Here is an 18,499-nt window from a genome sequence, read left to right as displayed (position 1 = left end):
ATCATAAAGACTTGAAAAGACTGGTTGACGGGAAAATACGTTTTAGGGCTTTGATCTTCATCAACGCAAGAATTGACAAAAATCTACTCTAGACTAAAGAGAAGGGGGTCATCATGTTACTTCGGACAACAAAAAATTATTGGTGCTCTCAAAGCGTAACAGTTTGCCTACATGATTTGACTCTTACTTGTCTTGTTGAGGCATACATTTATAAAGATCCACCTTTTCTGAAATTGCTAACATGGATGACTATTTATATAATGCATCAATTTTTTTAGAGCAAAAATGTAGTGAATGATTAAAAAAAAAAGCCTGAAAGCCAGAAGAGCAATCCTGCTAAAACGTCCATCACGTGTGGAACAATTGCCAATTACGTAATCCAGGAAATAATGTGCTTGGTACAGTATCGATCCAGGGCAAGTGGCTTGTCGAAAATACACTTTGGGGGATTAGGCAAGAAAGAAAATCGTTATTCCAACACTTAAAACGAAAACTGCGATTTCTTTGTCCATCTTCTTTTAGTTGTAGATTTATCAGAGCCGTCAGAGGGTAAACGTCTTGCGCTGAAAATCGATGACCATTAATATGTTTACTATCTTTGGTTCTAAAGGCAATTGTCTAAATGGCCAGTGTAGTGCTCTATTGCTAGAATGGGTCTCGAAGATTGTCGTCTAGAGTCAGGGTCTTCGACTGGACTAACCGAAGACACTGGCGAGTCATTTCAAACGGTCAAAGAGTGGGACATTTTTGAAAACTTTGCAGCGTGATCAGAAAACACCATAATATGTGCTGTATAATGTATGTATATGCATTTTGTGAATAGACCAAATCAAATCTAATCTAATCTAATCTAATCAGATCAAATCATATCTAATTAAATCAAATCAAGCTTGATATGTTTTTGATCTCAGATAGTCTGTATCATCGGGATCTGAAATCTCTTTAAATAATCTGATTTGATAAGACTTCTTGTGCCCCCCTTGACCCCCTCACCATAAGTGTCACCATAGCCCAGCCCCCCCCCCCCCCCCCCACCCCTCCTATCCTCTCGCCTTCGCTCGCGTAACTACAGAAATAACGGATTCTGGATAATAACTCTCAGGATTGGTTCAGTGTGTAGGAAGCGAGATCGCTGAAAACTGTGACCAGACAAACTTTTCCCAGACATCACCATCACTTCGAGAGAGAGAGAGAGAAAAAAAACCACAAGATCAACTATGGAGGCAATGTGACGTTTGGTTGGTTGAAGATGACTCAGAACAATAATAAATGCCAGGTTACACCATGGAGAATGTGAACATCAAGATGTTTCTGTTACAGCTGTTGTCGTTTTTCTTTTTCTCTCCAACTGTTTTCAGACTATCCCAGACAACATTGTGTTGCCAATTTCAGCTTGCTGTATGGGATCGATGCAAAGGATGACGTCATACCTGCCTTTCTACTCGCATTGGGAGATAACATCGTGTATGGAATGCAGGGCTTGTCTTTTTTTCTAACTTTTTCTCCCGGGTTAGATTGAAACGATACCCTGAGTAAAATAATGTCCAGCAGGACAATAGAATGTGTTCTTTATTTGCCTATTCTCTCAAAGTGCTAACACCACGAGTGGATTTTTTTTCTCGATTTTCATAAACTTTTTTAAAAAAGAGATTCAAACCTAAGCCATAGGTCTATCCATCAATAGAATATCGACTTTGGGTATGAGTAAAACTTTGTTTGTGTGTGTGTGTGTCTCTCTCTCTCTCTCTCTCTCTCTCTCTCTCTGTCTCTCTCTCTTGTCACAAGTTATGTTATTAAGAGCAAGCATATGTGTTACAATGCACAAAACACGAAATGGATGAAAATGGATTGATTGCATGAAAAAAAAAGCCAGAAAGTCTAGTAGCCATTCATATCTCCAACTTTTATTCATGTTAATGATAAACGCATTCATTTCAAGCTAAGTGATTCCATGTGATGCTATAGGAGGCAAATAATTCAATCAGACTTATAAAACGGACTATAATGGAAAGTTTCCTCACATTCTTACGAAATACTAAAAAGTGGTTTCAGCTACGATTCAACACGACTGAATTGATCTTATGACTACCTTTTTAATGGAAATTGACAATCGAATACTAGTATAGTCTTATTCCTCCCTTCTCTTTTGTCCGTGTGTCCGTAAAATGATTGTTTTTTTTTTTTGCACGTGGCACTGCACCCCATATGGATGCGCGGGAAGGTCGCGCATACGCGCATGACATAATTGTGATATCCCAAAGAGCTATCTCTTTGTGATATACCCATAACAAGACATAAAATCCTTGTGTGTCTCTCTCTACCTCTCTTACCACGCTACCGAAAGTTCTGTAGCCACTGTCCATCTTCGATGAAGAACCAAACGGTGTCTATTTGTTGTTTTGTTTTCTGTTAAGGCAGACATGAAGACAAAGGCCATCCTAACGAGATTGACAAACGACTGCCACTTGCCCACTGTCCATATCACAGAAGTTTTAGGAGCGCAGCGCAAGAGATGGCTTTTGCTAGCTCGCCCATTTTCCCTACTTAGTGTTTGCGTATACAACAATCAACTATCGATTTTTGTTCCCCTCTCTCTTTCTTCCAACATGCGGGACGACCATCAAGGAGTGTTATGATGATGACGGGTACACATTCACACACAAACACACTCAGACTTGGGCACACAAATTAAATGACTGTTGCGAAGTAGAAACTGTCGCAAACAAATAGAGATCATTAATGGGGAAAATTATCATTATGGGTCTTTAACTATAAACTGTCGCGTCCGCTCATGATTATTGTGTCATTAAGATGTAACAGAACCGGAAACACGGCTGTATTAAGCACTCTCCGTAACTCCATTGTCTAACATGATCTTCGGGTAAAACAAATTTTAATTAACCTATAATTAGCTCGATATTTTCGAGGGTCTTTTTATCTCTTTTTGGAGAAATCGATCCGAAAGTTGGCAAATATTGCTCCGAACGCCAACTTAAAAAGAAAAAGAAAAAAAAATCTACAGGCCTGATTTGATTGATAGATGACACTATTAGGTGCGTTTGGCGAGCAGTTGGAAGAGAATGACAGACATGCTTTATACGTGGTAATTGGTTTGGACAAACAGTTGCAAACAATACTGAGTGCAATGTATTCAAAAACGAAACAAGGAAAAAAATTGAGCTGTACTATAAATCAAATTTACAGAGTTTCTTTCTATGTTATTTTCAGTTAAAATTCGTCTGTTGAGCATAACGTCTTGGTAGATTGGAGTCATACATGTTACCAGAAAAGCGTTTAAAAAGTCCTAAATGCTTTTATCGTGCCTGCAATTGTACGCGCCAATCACTTCTTAGTTTCCATCAATATCTTCTTCCTTGCCCCCCCCCCCCCCCCCTCTCTCTCTCTCTCTCTCCAGAACTTGGCATCGTAATCTCAGTGAAACATTGCTTGTCACAATTAGGGCTTGGAATTGATTAGGTAAATGGATTTTGTGACTGATCGGTGATGTTCTTTACGGGATACATATTCTCGTTTATAATGGAGAGACCTAATATATCCTTTACACTGAAGTTTTATTGTGATCAACGATCATCCCTTTTTAAAAGATGGTAAAATTGAGGAATATTTTTTGCTCTCCAATAAAACCACCGTCGTCGTTCGACATGAGAATGGAATAAATGTTATAATAACCATAAAAATGATTAATATAATCTTGCTTTTAATAGTCTTCTCCCTCTCCTTCTTCTTGTTTACTACATTATTATTATTATTATTATTATTATTATTATTATTATTATCATCATCATCATTATCATCATTAGTCGTTAATGTAGCAGTAGTAGAAGAAGTATTATCATTATCATTACTATTACTATCATTACCATTATCATCGTTCTCAAGATTACCATCATAAAGTTTTAACTCTTCCATAATAAATGCATGGAACAAAATAAATTTTGGCAAGGTATATAATAATGCGCACGATAGGTATATAAAAAAAGAGCGAAAAAAAATAAAAAACTAAAAACGCAACGTGGGAGCATTATAAAAGGACCTTCAATATATCTATAGAAAAGTCGTGTCTCTAACGACGTTTTGAATTTTTATTGTGTCTGCAATTTTAATTTCCTCTTGCTTCTAAAGTATCTAAAAACACTAGTTTATTTTCATGAGGCTGGGAAACATATTAGTTTATTGCCTCGTAATCAGTGAAAAAGATTGTGAGATTCCATTAGCATTATGGTAATTACGTGATATTCCATCTCTCTCCCTCTCTCCTATGAGGGAAAAAAAAACTAAAGCAAAACTGGGTACGATGCAAGTAGGCTCATGGGACGACACGGGTACATTCTGTTCGTTTCGAGGGAGCGCTGAGCATCCGAGTCAAACAACAAAGAAACCATGAAGCAACTTCCGGTCTATGATTCCCTAACTCAACAGGAAGTAAAAAGGAGAGAGAAAAGGGGGTGGGGAGAGAGAAACTCTCCTCCACTTTTTTTTTCTTTTTTGTCTCCTGGCCTCTTTTGCCTTGGTCTGTTTCTGCCTTCCAGTCCCCAAAGCGTGCCGCGACCCGCGTGCTAGGACCAGATAACGGCGCGCTTACGGAAGCGGGCAGTAAAGCGCTCGTACACAAGGAAATGATACCCCAAAACAAGTATCTCCTGAACATTTGCAAATACCATTTAGCCGTCGATTTTAGCTGTTATTGTAGAGGATAATCGTGTCTATTGGACTCGTCTGATAAGCCCAACAGCGGAAATTATCCAAAGCGAAACGACGTCCTCTTTTTCCCCCACTGGAAAAAAAAAAGTTCCAATATTATTCACGGACAATGAGGATACGGTTTTCAAAAGCGCACCGACACTATTACTGGTCCTTCTCTTTATTCGCTGCTTCCACCATTATCTCTTTCAATTCGCGCCGTGTGCTCCAAAAAATGATCGTTGTTCTTGTTTTTTTTTTTGAGCGACATAAACACTTTTTTATATCGTAATCTGCCATAGATTTTGAGCTTCCACTCGATTTGTACTAGTGCATGATGATTGAAGTGCACACGTAGTTATAGTCAAAAACCTTATCAATGAGTAATATTGGTAGCTGTTGTGTTCATGGGATTGCTGATGGCTTGATCTTCAATTCTTTTTCACCGCAAGAAGCACGAAGAGATAAGAAATATGACCATACTGCGACAACACACACACACACGTACACACACATATGCACACACATACATACACTTAGTCAAACAACTAGTTTTGATATAATTATTTAAATGAATCATTTAGCACGCCTGATTAGGCAGGCGAGTTTGGATTGGGGGGATGAACAATGGGCGTGTTTGTGGAGACGAGTTTGCGAGACACCGCGCGGTCTCAGTGACACAATGCATGAGACCTGCCGACTCCCCGCCGCGAAAATATTGAGATTGCCAACCAAGCAATGGCTATGATAAAAGAAGGAGGAGCAAACACATAAAAGTCGTGAGCGCGAACGGCGTCCACACAATGGAGGGAAGAGTCGCTTCTCGCACCATTCAAGCCCCTGCGACACGACTGATTGACGGCTTTTCCCCGTCAGACTTCCGATCTCGTTGGGGACACGTCTTCGCCCGGACCTCAGTCGTCAACACAGAGCCGAGTCGCTGACGACACTCGTGTGTCGACCTGCCGACGATGAAAAACAACAGCGCGGAAAAGCAGAACCTCTCCAATTTGTATAATTGCCGCAATCTTATGCCAATCATTCTCCGAATTCTGCGCGTTCCTTCTTTTTTTTTTTCTTTTTTTTTTGCCAGTTGCCATTATGTGGTTTGTTTAAGGGCAAACAAGTTTACATTTAGGGGGCGTTTCATACCACATGTCCCTCGAAATGTTGGAGTCTTCCCCTTGTCGGTGTCAAGTCTGAATAGCTAATTGACGGACCATTTCCGCTCGATATTGCCTCTAAAATAAACTGAGGCATACATTTGACTTGTCTCATCCCATCGTTGATGTATACTGCAACAGAGACATTGGTAGACAATCATCTTGGAGCAAAGCACTGAGTGACACATCTAAACTGGCGATATAATAACTAGTATGATTATGACGAAACGCATTGTGGCGCCTAACAAGCTTCGCTCACCAGTCAACTGCCAGTTGGTGTCTTCGAGTTTGTGCACTCAGGCGAGGACTGGCCGTGAGGTCTTGTTGCGTCCGAACATCCTTGCCCCTTAACTATTTTCGTTTTCCACCCCTTCACTCTTCAGCCATTCATCAATCCATGTGTTATCTATCCGCCAATAATAAGCATGAGCGCATGCCAAGTTATATACGCAGACCTCGTGTGCCATGCGCCACGACCTCCAGCATTCGGACTGGGGAAATCATATAATACCAAAGTAGGTCTTTTTGATATTTCGATTTGCGATCAATACAAGCGGATTTTATGGCTTGTCCAGCATGAAAATGTTTGCATTACTTGTCAGTACTGACGAGAATATTATTTTGGATGAAATGAGGTGACGCTGAAACGTTTACACCATCGCAGCAAACTAACTTGAAAAAAACAAAACCTATAACGACTATCATCATGTTTGATAACCATGTTCAATTTCGTGACAGCGTGCAATTACATCTCACCACGCTATGAGTGAAGAAAGTTTTACTTAAAATTAATGACAGTAGAGTACCAATCCTTACTCCATTGTGACTAAATACCTCATTACAATCATGGTAGGTTATGTATTTATCAAATAGATTGCAGTTATATCACAGGCAATAAATTGGATCGATTTCTAATAACCTCATACCAGAGAAGACAGTTTCGGTTTTGTGATAAGACTATGACTTCTCCGGCTATTTCAGCTGGCTGCAAGACCAGTTTGAGACAGACTTACGTCACCCTGCTAATTAAATCTCGCTTTGAGAGTAACATGTCATTACCATTTATTTCAAATCAGAGCTATTAGTAGGCAGAGACTCACGCTTTCCGCGGCACACATTATTTACAAAAGCGTTAGCGCTTGACTTCAATTCTAAAATCAAGAGCGGTCAAGTTGCGAGCTCGCTTCTCCAAAGATGCGTTGTGGCTTTCTCTGCATACGCATACTTTCGAGACCTTTGTCATTTTAATAGATAGCCCACAATAAGCGCCAATTTGTATGGCATGGAACAATTTCAGTTTCACCTTTTAATATCATAATGACAAATTAACGAGTATAAAAGCTACGCGCTGTGACTTTCACATGCTGCTTAATTATCATTCAACCACCATATAAACATTGCATGGTTCATCAATCAAAATCATGATGGGTACCTAGCAGATCACATTAAGGATGATTAATTCTAAAAAGAAAAAAAAGTGACATGGCATGTGTCCTGCAAAACATGCGAACATGAACCGAAAAACCGGGAACACAGCTTTCGTATTCAGTTTGTATGTACAATTTGTCCCTCTTTTGCAGTTTTTGTACAAAGAAGAATGATTTTTGGACGTTTTCCAGATAGGTCATTCTTCTCAATTACTTTGTATAACGCCGAATGATCTATAGTTTCATATCGCTGTAAAGTTTTCATTTATTGACGTGACCACCATCCACCTTGCTATAATTTTTGCTTGTGTTTATATCTTCCAATACTTCATACACAAGTCGCCTACCATTGACAGAGTGAAATGATGTTCATTGACATTTCTCCTGCGAAAGATAAAAACATTTTTACGGTCGTGGACAATTATGTTCGAGTTTGAAAATTACAATAATGCGCTCTGTGGTTATGTTTGAAACAAAATTCACTTCGGCAGTTACATCCTTATAATATCGGTTGAGAATGGAGGTAACCTGAATTGAAATGATCCTAATCTTAATTTCAACTATGATTTGAACAAGGCATATGTACTGCTTAATCATCAACTTTCAGCTCTTCGTTATCATCCTGATCACTGCATCTTTAAACTCTTTCCTTCATCATCGTTATCATCTAAAATGTGCAATTCCACAATGTATGCTATGGAGTTCGTTTTTAGTTAATTGGATAAATTAGACGCACAAAATGGTGGAAGTTTCATTAATTCAATAAAATTCAATTCGAATGTGTTTTCATTTTTCGACATAACACAATAACATATCCTTCACACTCTTTTGTGATAAAAGAATAATGTAAACAATACATTGTGGAAATGAACAAAGTATATTGAAACAATACCAAAACATTCTTGTCATGAAACATTGTAATAAAAGTCGGTTGTAAAAGTCGAACAAATTCAAACGTAAAATGTTATAAGAAAGTTATGTAATTTCAAAGTTTCCCTGTGTCTTTAGGAATCAGTGACATGAGTCGGGATCACAGCAATCGAATTGGCAGAGGAGATGGTGACGTCATCGAAGCTTCCATTCGTACACAAAATCTTCAGTAAATGTCAATCTATTTCACAAGAATCAATAAGAATAAGATGTATTCTGCGCATCAAACTATAGTGGTCTTGCAATGATCTAGCAACGGTGCATTAGGGGAAAGGAATGGTTGCCAAAAACAATTATTATTTTTTATCATTATTTTTTGGTGTGTGAGTGTGCGTCAAAATCATGGCAGAGTGTAATTGGTCTAGTATGACCAAGGAGAGACTCAAGTAGTTAGAGTACCTCTTTGGTATGACGAAACGTTCAAGAAAAGAATGAGGAGCTACAACAAAAGGATGCTAATGCTACGAACATGGCTTACAATATATGCTTATTTAGTGGCCTGGGAGAGTTTACTTTTTTTTCAAACTGCAAGGGTTCTTTTCTTTCAACGCTGTTCAATTTTGGCGGATTGTGCACAAACAACTTTTGAATGCATAAGCCATTATTTTTACTTTAATCAGGTTGTGTGTTGTTCTTGCATGATCCTTTAATCCAGCCCTACTTAACCGTCGGTCCCGACGTAAATTTGACATTCACTAACGATGCTGTACACGCATCCAGGAAATTATCGCTGAGCCCACTTCGCAAGGGTCGCTTCCGCAACGACCCATTGCCGGTAGAAAAATAGTGCGTGTGGGACTAAGGGGAGCGTAAATAAGCGGGTGGGGCTTTTTGCGGCCGACAGAGCCCCGGGCGCAGTCCCCGGGACCTGTAGGGAGGGGTGAGTCACCCTACAGTGTCAACGAAACGGCTATCTGGGGAATACCCTCCCGTCAAGCGAAGAGCCCCCTTTTTTTCAGCCCACGGGAAGCTTGATTGTTACGATCAGTCTAGACTTGTAATTTTAATGAAATAATCATCGTTCCAGAGCCGGTCGATGTAGCTGAAATAATAGACAAATCAGGATGTCAATACAAGTATTATTATCATTATACGAAAGATTGTAAGTGAGAGTATGTGTTTGCGTTTCTGATACAATTTACAAACAGCATTCTGCATTGTACAATTTTGTTTGTCAGATTTGTGCACCAGCATGCCACTCAGATAGAGGGGGAGTAACATGATTTTTGTTTGTTGTTGAAAAGCAATGGCGCTAAAGTCTTTTCGGGACTGTTGCGATTTCAAATCGGGTTCCTCTTTGACTTAAAAGACACCCAGAGTCCGAGTTGAGTTATGAAACATCAGTGAAAGATTCAGTGAGAGTTTGGATCAAATCAAAGAGTGGAAGATAATCTTTCGCACCTCGCCTCTAGCCACCTTGAACCTGACTGCGGGGGAGATAAGATTTCTGACTCCATACGCCATCTTTTTTTCTTCTCCAGGGTCGAAGCAGGGCAAAGAATCGTCGCTGACTGCAGCGTCGGACCTTAAACTGGTGACATTTATTCTAAACGATCCTGACTTAAATTCACCTGCGCGTCTGCGACGAACCAGAACGGGGAAATCATAACATTTACACGCCGGTATGCTAAAGACAATAACAATATGTGCACATTGTCACTCAGCCGCACCACGGTGTGACGTCACACGACCACATTTCTCCCCAACTGGCACAAGTTGTTTGATGTCTTCATACTATAATGAGACCTGACTTGTTGGCTTCCGTATAGACCCCTATACCCCCTGTCGGTTCTATATATCGCGCCACTCGATTTGAGATTGAGATAAACGTCAACAGCGGTTTCCCTCGTTTTCTTCATATACTCCGTCACACGTCTCCCCTCTGATTAAGCGAGAAAAAAAAAAGCCAAATAAAACAGAGGTGAACAAAACACGAAACAGGATTTTAGACGAGTGTAAGGAACCCTCCTACAAGATGACTAAATATCTGTTATATTGGTTGATTCTTTCTCCCGGCTGATTTGACGGGAAAACGCTAAACAATGCATGAACGTTTACGCGCCAAAAAGTGGATGATTAAAGTTGCTGATGCGGATGCTGCGGTAAAGTGCGCCATAAAAACATGGGCCTGCGTTATGACACATTGAATTTCTGCTGTGTTTTCTTACTGTCATTTTCTTTCCTGCAAAAACTCTCGGGAATGACATCCTAAATTCTATGCTTGCGCAGAAAAGCAAATTCTTGATCATAATAATTGTATTGTATTTTGGAAGCTCGAGTGTTGCACTTGACAATGCCAAAAAGAAGCATAATTCAGTAACATGTGACAAAATAAACACAAGAAATGACTGTCACGTGACGTCGCCATTTTGTTACTACACTTCATGCGCCAACAAGAACGATATTGCTACTCAAATCGGGTACTCGTACGCCTGTTCTGTTCGAATCGTACCTCTCTTCTCTCGATGAATAAGCCATGGAATTAGCAAATTACATTTTCGTATCTCTCCTGCGTTACATACAGCATCTCTCTCAACCTCATCCTGCATTGAATTTAGATAAGAAAAAAAAATCGTCTGCAATGTCCATCTGATTTGCACTTTTCCTCTGCACCCTGATAGATCGTCGGAAAAAAAAAATCTCGCGAGGCGCAATGTTGCCATCATGAGGTATATAGCTAACCACCTGTTGAACAGATGACCCAAACTGGCACGATTCGTAATGAAGCGGGATTACTGAAACAGACGCGTCTTCTCTTACGATTTTCTCCCGGATCGTGGCAAAACAAAATGTGATCAACACGATCCTTCTGAATTAACTATCGAAGGGGGAGGGCACAGACGACCCATTATCAAATTAGGAATTATCGAAGATAGAGAGAAGGGGGAGGGAGATGAAGGAGACGAAATGGGCGTAAAGCGCTTACCGTATAGTCCGTATTACAAATCACACTTTACACACTATTACAAATAGCACTTCGGCTTTTGCGCACAGATCCGATAGCGTATCTAATGACCTTCACTCGTCTATTATAGAAGTGACTTTAGCAGCAATTATATACTTCATGAACTACGATGAGAGGTTATGAATTATATGAATCAAAACAAAAACAAAAAGCAAAGCAAAACAAAAGAAAATACGCCCCACGAACTTTCGACTCTTTGTTACCGTGAGCCCTGCAGTATCACACTGCGTTAATGACATACAACATTCGGTCCTCACAGTAAACCGACATACGTCTTTGTGAAAGTGAATTTACACAGTAAGTTCACGTATTTAGGTCTAGTTTATGAAGAACTTACAATAAACTCCTATACACATGTGGGGGGGGGGGGGTCAGGGATGTTTGCTGGGGTGGCGTGCGGGATGGGGGTATCCCACTGACGCAGATAGACACTTTGGAATGTATTTTGCGCTTTACACAGAAACCTCGGTGATGATCATAATAGCCCCAACTATAGCGTGTAGTCCGGAAACAGTTGAAACAAAGGATAGCTTACAGGCGGAAAGTGATTCACTACTTTGTATGTGTGCTTCTCATGGCCCATTTCCTGTGTGATAGGGCACCACCGAGCGCTTATCAACATTGGCCATCCCCACACGGGGGGCTGTGTCGAAACACCAACAGTCATGGACGAATAATATTGCTGAATATAGATTGCTATAATCCTCGCCGCCACACGCAGTTCGGAATGTCAGCCCAGGCCTTGCAGTATCAACGCTGACATATTGGTCGCACGCTAAGAAGATTTGATCTTGCTCGTAACAGTTTATTATCATTTTTTTTTTCTCATGTGCCTGTTGTTGCTTTTCTCCTACATGAAGATTGCATATCTTTATAGGATCGAAAAATGCCCGCTTTTCCAAGTTTATCATTATTGTAACAATAAAATATTAAAACTCGCATTAAACAAACTCGTAGCTAAACGCTATACCCTCTGTTATTCACAAATTGCCTGTCAGTATGCAAACCATTTTCAGCCTCAAACCGAATGGATACGACCTACTGACTTTCTTTTCGTTGTCCGATACTGGTGTTTGATGTTTATCAGATATTAGAACATATTGTATTTCCTGTCTCATCTGTGTTGTCGACGACTAAAATGGTATGTGCACCGCAAGGCATGCATTTGGTTTTCTGATTGTGTTTTATGTTGTCGTTGATTTTTCTTCCACATCAATACTGACAAACATAATACCTAATCGGGATTCTTATGGTTAATAGCATGGGTGGGGATGATTACCACACCATACTTATTATCTATAATGATTCAATCAATTCAATCCAATTCAATTCAATTCAATTCAGTTCAGTTCAATTCAACTCAATTCAATTCAATTCAATTCAATTCAATTCAATTCAATTCAATTCAATTCTTCAATTCAATTCGATTCAATTGTGTTTTTATTTCCATCCAACAGAAATACATATAAATGACAAACATAATACTGGTCTTGAAATGATACAAGACGCGGTTATTGGCATTATGCATGCGCATGAGGTGAAATTGAAAATTATCACGGGAGTTTTCAGGATAACAGTGACATTTAAACCCTCCTTTTAACGAAGAAGGCGGAGATAACTGCGAAATCGACTGCAATCTAATATAAAATGTTCACTGATTTGGGCCAGTAATCTAAATAGACATGTTAATTTGGGCTGCTTTCCGCTGCTCCCCGCAAGGGACACGGGTTGGCGATAAAGACACAATTACTCCCACGGGTACAAGCGAAACTGATTCACTCCAGTACAGTGTTATGAGCCTTACGTTAAAACGGCGTTTAAAGGAAAGGTGAAAGTGTGTTAAACGTTTGCATTTGTTTTCGGTTTAATATTGGGGGGGGGGGGGGGGGGGCAACAAGTTGATGGTTGAATTGAATTGAATTATTATCAAATAGGGACTGAATCACGCCTGTATTATGATTCGTTGGCGAGTCGTTTAATTCACTTATTTCTTTCGGACCTTTTTCTATGCGAGTGTGCATGTGTGTGTCTGGTGAATAACCCGGGCCTCGTGATTCCTGGCAGGGACGTGAACGATTGATATGAAATAATACATAAACGTGTCACGGAAACTCGGTTAAGTCTACTGTCAGGAAATAAGTGGTTGTTGTTGTTGTTGTTGTTGTTCATTTCCATCTGTGAAGATGGCTGGATAGCCCATATTCAGCTACACTAAGCTGGTCTTCCATGGGGTCCAGTTGGATGTGGGGTGGGACCACTTCACCGGGTTAGACACCCTGCTCTTTTCGATGAATGAATGAAGCGGGATCTTTTACGTGCATGAGCTGTGACTCTCTCATACACGGGACCTCCATTTTATGTCCTATCCGAGGTAAAGACACAGCATTGTGATATTCCTGTTGAAGTCTTTATGACTTAAATCCATTTAGTCTCTTTAATGGAGAATTTCAACAGTCTAGTAATGTGCGATTTAATTATCACGACCGTTATTGACTTTGAAATATAACTGATACAGAGACTCCAACCCCAAGCACCTTCTGATCTGGAGATTCTCCCGCCTGAAACCCTTAGCAAACGGGAGACTCCAACTTGATGTGTGCGAAGCGCGAAATTCCCAGGGTTCTAGATGCTCTCTGGTGCTATCTAAGGCTTACTTTTTCAACATACGATAGAAATAAGTAAGAAATCCTTTCCAACATGTGACAAAGAGCCAGGGCGGGAGAAATTAAATCTCAAACGGGAGAACGGGAGATTTTGCAAATATGGGTTTTCGGCGGGAGATCTCCCGTCGAAAACGGGAGAGTTGGAGTCTCTGCTGATATCGTTGAACGTGAATTCACTTCACTCTATATTAGTCATAACTTCATTACAAGCCGACCTTTGTCATAACGCCCTCATCGTTGGGCAAGGGTGATGTTTATTTTGTGCCCTTAATGTTTGCAAACTATTGAACTTAACACCACAGGGTATTCTGTTTAGCTTCGTGTTATCATAAAGAAACAAAATTAAACTATAAATTAGTATCAACCTGACGCTGCTGGTGTCACGGTTGGACATGGCAGAAACTGCTATGCAATGAAAGGTTATATACCGGTACCAAGATTTGTTTGTGCATTTACATCAATGGCATGCATTTCAGCCTCTGGGCTGCTATGTAACAATCTTATTTTGGCGAAATAAACTAATATCTATCTCTTTATCTATCTAACCACACTTGATGTGGATGTAGCCATAACATATGGCTCAGTTTTTGTTTTGTTTTGTATTTCCATATACACTCCGAAATACAGGATATACAACTATTGTCACCGTATAATACAAATAATTAATTTCCCCGATGAAACCTCACATCCTGTGTCGAGTTTGCTGCTTCAGCACCCTGGTATACATATCGATGAAAAACTATTGACAAGAGGAAATACTTGGTCGCTCCAGAATCATAGAGGAAGCGGTCGCCATAGATAAACTGCATCAAATAATGTTATAGAGGAAATTGTGGAGGCTCGCGTGACAGTTAAAGGTTACACTTTGAAAGAAAAATATCGCCCTGGAAATGGGAGAATAAATGCACGCAATCAAATCACGTCGAAGAAAAATTAACGCGACACGCTCAGTTCACAACATAAATATTGATACGAGCAATTGATAGTGGATGTAGCCAGCATACAGGAAACTTCGCAGGGTCGGTTATTATGCTAACAGACCTGCAACGGAAGTATTTAGCCAAACATTAGCGCAATCATGGCAGCTATATTGCCTTTAAAGTATACTACTATCGCCATTTTGAAGTGTATGTCTTTATAAGGGGAATCAGGAAGCGATCGTTCGCGAGAAATATATCCTGAACTATTTAACCTCACATCCCGCGTGATCTAGCGTGGTAGCTGCACACTATGGTCCCCGCAGCGCCCGGTACACTGTCTCTCTCGTACTCCATATACTCTGGCTATCATACCACCCAGACAAGACAGCAATTGACTGAAGCCAATATAATCTATTTCCTGTCGTTTAGATACAAAATTGCCACCAATAAAACGTTAGGGGAGCATATAGCTTTCGGAAAACGGAATCTTAAGACAAAGCACACCCTTCGACCTGCGAATCTATTTTGTAAGTGTGCAGGACACCGTCACCGCCAGGGGAATTTCTGAACCAGGAGCAAGGCGTACCTGACAATATGCCATTTGTTCCTGACACTGATTAAATTCTGCAAACTCTCAACCAACTCAGGACCTTAAATACCAGATTTCATTCGATCACTTGCTGAACACTTTGCATAACACTTCATCAGTTTATACTCGATGTTTACCAACTAAGCTTTACTTTAACTCGAGCTCTACGTCGATAACAGGGCAATTTGTCAGTTACAATAACTTTACTCAGTTTTGCCTTTACTTACTTCTGTCTACGGCTGAACTGACAAGATTGATAAACTGATCATCTTATTACCTTGTTCCTGGCAAAATACTTGGAGTGACACTTTTTTTTTTGCATGGAAATTATAAAAGCTGAATGAAATAATTAATGTCAAGATTTCTGACAAGTTTTACTTGACCTGTATGATCTCAGCACTGAGGAAAGTGGCACGTTTTGCGGTAACACTCTGTTTGTCTTTTTCTCTCGTGTGATCTGTGTGTAACTTGCTCATCTTAGGTATCCACAAACATTACTTAAAAATGCTTGGATATAAAGAAATACACGTGTCTCTCTGTGTGCCTGAGTTATACTTAGCTTTAGAATAAAAGATTAATAAACGCGGGATATGTTGGGTGAACTGATAACTATAGCAAATGAGATGTTTGACACGCTTTTTGGCATACAGAGAAATAAATCAGGGCAATTTAGATATTTTTTTTTTAAGATGAGCTTACAGCTAGAGAAGAACAGAAGAAAACAATGAGAAGATGTCAAAACAGTTAAGAAAGGAAGAAACAAAACCCAGAATGACAGGAACCTATCATAAAACATTCATGAATATCTAAATTATCGTCTTCACAGCGAATCAGGTTTCCTTATCATAGAGTTAAACTTTCTTATTAGCTTGGATGAGTTAAACATCAGATCTTTCAGAGGTGCGTTTCTGAGAAAGAAACAATGAAAATGAGATATTATCCTCTTCCCACGCCGTGGACGGTTGACCTGGTCTGAATCTTAAACTTAGGTAGTGCAACAATGCTAACACAGTTAGCTCTATAATGCCCAAACGCATCTTAATACTTCGGTCTGCTTAAACAGCTAGAAGCAGATATCTCACGAAGGATTCTCGCGAAAGTAAATCTGTAGGCGAAGAATTTTCACACACTTTTTTTTTATGCCAGTTACTCCCCCATGAACTAATAATGAAAGAAACCTTAAACATTCATCAATGGTGCAATAAAACTATATGCTTTCTTAGAAACTTGTACAAATCTTATCAGACATATTAATAAAAACTTACATGAAAACACCTGTCACATTTAAGTTATACCACAAAATCAAATCACCGTTGCGAAGAGATTCTTCAACCCAGTTTTACAAAGCAAGCATTTTGGAATTAAGCTTGTATTTTCCATGTTTCTCTGAAAAACATTCGCATTTGTGTTTTTCCATGGACTTTCAATTTACAATTTGCGAATTAGTCTCTTTTAGAAGTTGTTTTGATAATCATTAACAATTCATGTTTACACCTATCATTCATGAAATATTGCTGATTACCATGTATTCAACGGATTTCATGACTTGTGTATGTGTTTATACTTTTAGCAAGAAACATATTACACGAATTAATCCGTGTTTTAAGTTGTTTAACTACCATTAACAACCATGCATACCAATCATGCCAAGCAATACCTGATTATTATCATGACTTGTCATTAACGGACTCTTAGTTACTTGTATACAGTATGTTAACTCTTTAGCAAGAAACATATTACGTGAATTAATCCGTTGTTTAATTTGTTTAACTATCAGTAAAAATCCATGTATGCCAATTTATGCAATACGTGATTATCATCATGTCATCAACGAACTTTATAATGTGTGTGATAACGACGGACGTAAGATTGCCAATTGTACTTGGTGAAAATTTGGAGTTTAATAGTGATGTTCATCGTCAGTTTTACATAGCATGAACGATACCAAATGAGCAATGATTGTGCAATTTTGTTCACCGAGAAAGCAAGGTTCAACATACCTTTCTGATAGTGGTCAACTCGGTCGAATAGTGACTGAGTGTAATCACTCCTTGAGTACGGATAGATAGCCGTGGGCGAGGTAAATCCGGCAGCTGAGCTGTAACCGAGTGGTCCTGACGCCGCCAGGCCGCCGGGCACGGCTGCGGGATCATAGTACGCTCCGGTAGGATGTTGAGGCTGTCCGTATGGAGACGGGCCAAATGAATGCCCGGGGAACGTCGGGGTAGGTCTCGTTGGAGTAGTCGGGTGGGCGACAGGTGAGAGGGCAGATATGTTTTGGAGCGCAGCGGCTCGACTTTGTCCGAGAATATTGTCAATAGAAAACGGCGTGTGAGAAGCGTTGGAATGTGAAGGTGAATGTGAGTGGGTTAGGAGATTGTGATGATGTCCAGCGAGGCCAGGTAGCTGTTGTATGGGAGTTGGAGCTACCAGCGGGCTGGGATGGTTCACCATCCCCAAACCTCCCGAGCCCGCTCCGCTGGTAGGCATGGCGTACTGGATGGTAGACATGTGAGGAAAAAATCCTTCGAGCCTAAAGAAGAAATTGTAGGTCCTGATCAATGGAAACCGACCGGCTTGGTAGCTGCTCCGATTCTGACCTTGTATAAGAGTGTACACAAATTAGTAAGGGGATCCTGAAAATGACAACAAACAAGAACCTGCAAGGTGATGTCAGAGCGAAGTTGAAGATTAGTGCCAAGGCAGCCCTCTCTCGCGCCTACTTAGCCCCGAATCCTTGGCTAGCGAGATCTTTATTAGTAGACACCATTACAGCAGACGATCTGAGCAGACGGTAAAGTGTTCCCACTCAGTGCAAAGTATCCACAAACTCACGCGCCAACAATAGGCACGAAGTTGAGAGGGGAAAAAAGAAGCAGGGTCCGCTTGAGTGGGCGGAGCTTCGGCACTACCGTCTGTCAATCACCTGCGGGTCGATTAATCACCACATCCGGGCTCTCAATACTCGTAACCCTTGTGCACTGATTGGTTGTGACAGAGCGAGTGGCGGTGCGTTCGCATCAAACTTTGAGCGATTCAGATCACACGACTAGGTCACAATCTCATCAAGAACTCGTCAAAGACTGATCGCTGTCTTCGCCCACTCCGTCCCTCCCCTCTCTCTTCCCCACCCCTCCCCTC

General features: G+C 40.3%; 1 protein-coding gene across 1 annotated transcript in view; it reads right to left on the bottom strand.

The window, feature by feature from the left end:
* The window catches only part of LOC139739867 (hematopoietically-expressed homeobox protein HHEX homolog), a 38,039-nt gene extending 19,867 nt beyond the window's left edge, over nucleotides 1–18,172 (bottom strand). The window contains exon 1 of the mRNA XM_071650471.1: nucleotides 17,359–18,172. Coding sequence (XP_071506572.1) covers nucleotides 17,359–17,869 — 511 coding nt within the window. The 5' untranslated portion in view covers nucleotides 17,870–18,172. The remainder of the gene's footprint in view (nucleotides 1–17,358) is intronic.
* Between the last annotated feature and the right edge of the window lie 327 nt (nucleotides 18,173–18,499).

This window comes from Diadema antillarum, unplaced genomic scaffold (genome assembly GCF_040938485.1).
Source record: "Diadema antillarum isolate AM-2024a unplaced genomic scaffold, OU_Dant_1.0 seq00000821_RagTag, whole genome shotgun sequence".
NCBI lineage: Eukaryota > Metazoa > Echinodermata > Echinoidea > Diadematoida > Diadematidae > Diadema > Diadema antillarum.
This window is presented reverse-complemented; position numbering and strand designations above follow the sequence as displayed.